The 6,747-nt window shown below is 38.1% G+C and overlaps 1 protein-coding gene across 1 annotated transcript; it reads right to left on the bottom strand.

Annotated features, from left to right (window-relative positions):
• Positions 1-2,462: 2,462 nt before the first annotated feature.
• On the bottom strand, positions 2,463-3,350 carry LOC113279460. Its single transcript, XM_026528156.1, has one exon. It carries the CDS (start codon positions 3,348-3,350, stop codon positions 2,463-2,465), a length of 888 nt encoding a protein of 295 aa, XP_026383941.1.
• Positions 3,351-6,747: the final 3,397 nt, after the last annotated feature.

Here is a 6,747-nt window from a genome sequence, read left to right as displayed (position 1 = left end):
TATAATAGGTAATCTAGTTTTGTCATTTCAGATAGATTGTAATCCTATTAGCTAAGCGGGTTTAGTATTTGGGGCGTCACATTGTTCTTGCCACTTCAATTCCTAGAAAGTAACACAACTCTCCTAGGTCCTTTATCTCATTTTTTTGGCCAAGTAAGATTTTGCCTTCCCCATTTCCTTCTGCATCATCACCTGTCACTACAATGTCATCCACATACAATAAGCATGGTGATTTTTCAATTCCATAAACGTATAGGGAACAAGGTATGACCTGCATGACTTTTCCAAAATTGATACCTCAACATACTTTGGGTAAACCTGCCAAACCATGTCTTTGGAGACTTCTTTAAACCATATAAGGATTTTTTTCAACTTGCATATTTTTCCTTCGTTACTGGCTGTTTGAAATCCCGGAGGAATGTCCATGTATACTTCCTCTTCCAAATCACAATTAAGAAAAACATTCTTTACATCGAACTATTGAAGTGGCCAATCTTTGTTTGCTGCCAAAGATAACAAGACACAAACAATGTTCATCTTAGCAAAATGAGCAAAGGTTTCTTGATAACCAATTTCATACGTGAGTGTAGCCCGTGGCTACTAATATTGCTTTGTATCTTTCAATAGGTCCATCAGACTTGTACTTCACAGTAAATACCCACTTGCAATCAACTGTCTTCTTTCTTTCTGATAGTTCGACGTCATCCCATGTGAAATTCTCGCTTAGAGCTTTCTTTTCTTCTACCAGAGCTTGTTTCCACTTTGTATCAACAAGAGCGTCTTCAACTTTTGTAGGAATTGTAACAAATGATTATTTATTTTCAAAAGAAGCATAAGAGGGTGATAGACGATGCGTAGATACAAATTTAGAAATTGGATGATCAATAGAAAAAACATATCGAGTTGGAGGCTTACGAGTACGACTAGGATATCTATCTTCCACCACATTTGTAGACTCATCAGCTGAATCAACATCTTCAACATTTGTGGACTCATTAGCTGAAAGATCGTCTTCATTGATTCTTAAGGTTGTTTTAGCCGGAATTGTAAGAAATTCTAGTTCCGTTACCTGAGGAGCTTTGTCTTTTCGTTTGTATACCTGAAGACGGGGAACAACAAGTTGAGGGGTAATCTGAAGTTGAGGAGTCATAAATACTAGAGTACCACTTTCCTTAGGTACTAAACCAGGAATATCAAACCAAAGCTGATCTTCACAATATATATTATTCTCACCCTGAAGAGAAGCCACCGAATATCCTGAGAAGTATACTTGAACTTCACAAAAGGTGACATCCATAGATACATATATTTTTCCCATAGGAGGGTGACAACACTTATACCCTTTTTGAGTAGAAGAGTATCCCAAGAAAACACACTTAAGAGCTCTAGGATCTAGTTTACGACCTTATATTGTTTACAGACATGAACTTAACAAACAAACCCTAATTTTTTTGACGACACCCGTACAGGAGCTTCAGATGAGAGACCAAGAGAAAGTACTGCAAGAAGTGTTTGAAATTCTAGCACCCGAGAAGGCATCTTGTTTATCAAATGTATTGAACTAAGGATAGTAGCACCCCAATACTTCTTTGGTATATTCATAGAAAATAACAAGCATCTGGTAACTTCTAATAAGTGACGATTTTGACGCTCAACAACACCATTGCTAAGGAGTATCAGTACAAGAGGTTTTGTGGACAATCCCATGTTTCAAGAAGTAAGAAGTGTTTTAGATACTCACCACCTCAATCAGATCTTAACACTTGAATTTTTGTGCTAAAACGGGTAAGGAAAAATTTATGAAAGATCACTCTTTTCTTTCAGTAAATAAACCCAAGAGACCTGAGAGCAATCATCAATGAAAGTGACAAACTACTAGATAACACAAGCAGTAGTGATTTGTGAAGGACCCTAGACATTATTATGAACAATTTCAAAAAGAAATAAACTTCTTTTCATGCTTGGAGCGTATGTGGCACAATGATGTTTAGCTAGCTCACATGTTTCACAATTAAATTTGGATACCTCAAGTTCTGAGAATAAGTTAGGGAGCAACCTTTATAAATACCCAAAAGATGGATATCCTAATCTTTTTTGTCATAACAAGACTTGCTCTTCAAAACTAGACACACTTGTACTCTCATCTTGTTTTGCCCCCTATAATTCCAAGAAGTACAGACCCCCTCTCTCTTTTCCCAAGCCAATTATTGCTTCAATTAGAAGATCCTGAAAAACACAATGCGTCTCATAGAAAGTAACCTTGTACTTCAAGCTTTTGGTTATTTGACTTATTGAAAGAAGGCTGCAAGAAAGGTTCAGAACATATAAATCTATAGAAGGAGACATTGAACTAGTTATCGGAACAAGTCCTTCACTGGAGCAAATAACTGGAGATCCACCAGCTGTAAGAATACAAGGTTTTTTTTTTTTTTGAAGGAGAAAAGAAAAAAAAAAAAAAAAGACTAGACAGAAGTACTCATTCTCTCAAAGAGATGAGTAATACAAGAAGAAGGGGAAGAATACCATTCATTTGAAGAATGGGTAGACACAGCGTGAGCTGCAAGAAGGTGAGCCACTGAATTGGCCTCCTTTTTAATATACTGGTAAGACACAAAGTTGAAATGAAGTACTAAGTCTTTCAATCTGCTGAGGGTGTTCCTGATTTTCCAGTGAGTCTGAAAACTCGAATATCTGAGGGAATTGATAATGATTAAAGAGTCACCTTCCAAAATGATATCCTTGAAGTCTCTGTTTCTGGCCAATTCGAGAGCAAGAAGGGATCCATTTGTTTCAGCCTCCACCGCAGAGTTATATTGAAAGGTCTTAGTTTGACAACCTTGGAAGGAAGAAGTACTGTCTCTGGCTACTGCACTACAAGCGAACCCCTTTGGACCAGCCGCTCCATCAAAGTTTATTTTTATAGTGTTGATGTGAGGAGGAATCCACTGATCGTTATGAGAATCAAGAATATCAGATTCTGTAGGTAAAGTTGAAGTAGCATAAGGCTTAGTGTCAAGGTTGTACCAATACATGGCCTCTTGAATCACTGCTTGAATGATGAAGCTTCCTTTGTCGAACACAACCGAGTTTCCGGCTTTCCAAATAGCCCAAAAAACACAAGCTCCCATCTTCAGAGACGCATATTTATCTTTAGCTTCCATCCGCAGATTGATATATTCCTCCACAGTGTTGTGAGCATTGTTGATTCTGAGACTCATCGGAGAAGCAAATAAGGTTACCTGAGAAGCTTGGCAGTGAAGGAAGAGGTGATCAATAGTCTCAACAACACCATTGCACAACCTGCATTCAACATTTACTCCCTGGATGTGCTTGCAAATGTTTCCTCCCATGGCTAGTCCATTCTTCAAAAGCCTCCAAAGGAACAACTGAATTTTGGGAGGAATACAATCGATTTTCCAGAATTTACTCCAAAAGAAGCTGGAGGAGTATGAGGTGGATGGTTTTCGAACCTCAAGGGTTTTCTGAAAGGATTTCGCCGAAAAGACACCTTTAAGATGATTTAGCCACATCAGGTTATCATATCTACTATCTTCAAAGCTGCCAGATATGTGGATCTCAATAATTTTTTGAATCTTAGATTGGTTGAAGAGCTGCTGCAGCTTGACTTCATCCTATCCGTGTTCTTCATGAATACTGAGATCTTTCACCGTTCTGATATCATTTGGAAGACTAATAGGTTTGTTTGGTTTCTTATTTACCAGATTTGGAATCCACAGATCTGTCCAAATTCTGATGTTGTCGCTTTTTCCCACTTCCCAGCAACATCCTTCCCTCATATCTTATCTGCATCTAAGCATGGCACTCTAGGTGGAAGAGCAGCTGTTAGGCTTGTTGCTTCCCAGAAGCTGCTATCTTTGATGTACTTGGCTTCCATAAGTTGCACCCATAAGCAATCAGTTTCAGTTAGGAACTTCCAGATTAATTTTGCTATCATAGCAAGGTTCAACTTATGCAGAGATTTTATCCCAAGTCCACCTTGATCTTTGGCAAGTTCCATTTGTTTCCAGTTAATGAAGTGCATTCTTCTCTCTCTTCTGCTGTGGCCCCACCAAAAATTCCTCATTGTTCTAGTTAGGGTCTTCAAAGTCTTCTTAGGGATGATGGATGTCGTCATGTAGAATGGAGATATGAGCCCAAGTTCTGTCTTGATTAAAATAGTTCTTCCAGCATGGGAAGTATGTATGCCTTTCCATCCCGCCATATTACCATCAAATTTGTCAGTTAAGAAACTGTAAGAAGAGTTGTTGTGAGCAGGTTTGAGGATATAGTGACCCAAGTATTTATCGTCAGTTTCCATCTGTTTAACCCACAGTGAAGTGGCCACTTCATTTCTTCTGTTATCACCAACACCTTTACTGAAGTAAATAGCAGATTTCTGCATGTTGACACATTGGCCTGACCAGGCAGCATAAATGTTTAGAACATCCATAAGAGTGTTCAGAGTTTTGTTCTCCAGGGTACCAAACAAGAGAAGATCGTCAGCGAACATCAGGTGTGAGACAGCTGGAGCATACTTGCAGATCTTGTAGCCATTATAAAGAGTGTTATCTTCCATAGTTCTCATCAGCCAAGAGAGCCCTTGGGATCATAAAATAAACAGATAAGGGGAGAGTGGGCACCCTTTTCGTAGACCCCTGCCGCTAACAAAGTAACCTTCTGCTTGACCATTTACCACAATAGAAAAGGAGGCAGTTGTTACACAGTTCATAATGAGTTCATGAGTTTTTCCAGTGATACCAAATGTTCTAAGACAATGGCTTAAGAATCTCCAACTGATCTTGTCGAAAGCCTTGCTAATATCAATTTTTAATGCAAAACCACCTATAATGGAATGAGAGTTTGCCATAGAATGCACGATCTCCTTAGCATCCACAATGTTGTCAATTATTGATCTACCTTGAATGAATGCAGATTGAGCTTTATGTACCAGATGATTCAAGTGAGTTTTTAATCTTTGAGCTAAAATTTTGGTGAAAAATACAAGGTTTATTAGGATAAGGGTTATAAGTGAAAAAGAGGTCGTACTTGGTAGACATGTGATCAGTTGCTCCACCGTTAACAACCTAAAAATCCTTAAGTTTATCACGCCTAGAGTTCATTGCACTGCCGATGTTACCTGATTGAGTCACTGAAGTAGACCCATCACAATTTCCTTTAGATGACTGCATTCTAGCATATTCCTTCATCAATTTCCTCTTCACCAGTTGTGTGGTATGATCTTAATCCTCCACTGCGACCTCCTATTCTTCCTCCAAACAGATCACCCCTTTTCTATTATCATTCTTGTTACAACAATCACAAATGGATGGAGTAACACTGTTTTAAACTGAACTCCTTGAGGTACTATAGATATCAGCGCTATTATGTTCAGAAGTAGTTACGATACTGCTTTGACACTCATAATATCACTATGAGAAAATTCTAGATGAGCTGAACTTCTAGATTGAGACAAACTACTATTCTCAGAAGTAATAATTGTAGATCTACTTTTAACTCAACAAACAAAGACAAACTTCAAGGAGAAACCAACTTACTAACATCCGCAGGTTCTTCAAGAACAACAGTTTGCAGCTTCTTTAAACTAGCTTCAGGATCTAGCTTTTGGATCTTAATCGCAGACCGAATCAACTTTAGATCAACCTAAAGAAGGGAACTAAACTGGGTTTTCTGTTCTCTCACTCTCTCTCTCTCTCTCGAGCTATGATACCATGTGAAAATCAAGAGAGAGTGAATGGAAGAGTATTAAACCACTCGGAGGGTAAACCCCTCCAACATTGACTTTGTACAGTTACAACTATACCCTCATAGGGAGAAAATATCTAAACAATGTTCACAAATCATTGTACACTATACCCTGCACTATCTCATGTATTCCGACCACAAAACTCTATTTTAACAATCCATTCATATGCCAATTTCTCCTTCAGATTATACAGTCCGATTCTTTCGCTTGTGGTGACTACTGGAGCACATGACATCTAGTTTTATATTTGGAAATGTACAAAACAGTCCTAGTATTAGGACCCGATTCACAAAAGCATCTTACAGTTACAAACTGTTAACAAAAAATGTTCATACTTCTGTTAGGAAGAGAGTTAAGTGGTGACTCACATTTAAATATGTAAACGAAATTACCTATATGTCCTTCATATTTAACCCCTACATAATTTTAACTTTTGTCCTCATTATAATTTATTTTTTTGACGGTGGTGCTATTTGTAGGTGATGGTGCCGCCGCTTACATATCGTTACACAATATTCATGATCATAAAATCGCATTCAAGTTCGTTACACCGTATTCAGGATCGTTACACCGTATTCACCTAAAGGGTTCACCGTTTCCCCTCTTGGGTTTAGTGGAAATTCTTAAGCTTCAACCACCACCACCACCGCTTCATCACCACCACCTCAGTTAACTAGAAAGGGTGTTTTGGGGAGGGTATTTTTGGAAAAGATAACACTATTTTATTCAAAAGTTGCAAATCGGATGGAAAAAGAACACATGAATTGCAAAAGTATGACCATTCTGTAATTGGCCCATTATACTTTGCAAAAGTATGACCATTCTGTAATTGGCCCATTATACTTTCACAGAAAACCTTCTGCCAGTAAATTAAGCATCTCGGTCAGCGGAGATATCTTTCATCTTCATTCGGCCTTAATAAGGTTTACTAGGTTGTTTTTGAGTTTTTCCCTTGATCAATAAAATAAAATAGATGTTATGAG

This window comes from Papaver somniferum, chromosome 5 (genome assembly GCF_003573695.1).
Source record: "Papaver somniferum cultivar HN1 chromosome 5, ASM357369v1, whole genome shotgun sequence".
NCBI lineage: Eukaryota > Viridiplantae > Streptophyta > Magnoliopsida > Ranunculales > Papaveraceae > Papaver > Papaver somniferum.
This window is presented reverse-complemented; position numbering and strand designations above follow the sequence as displayed.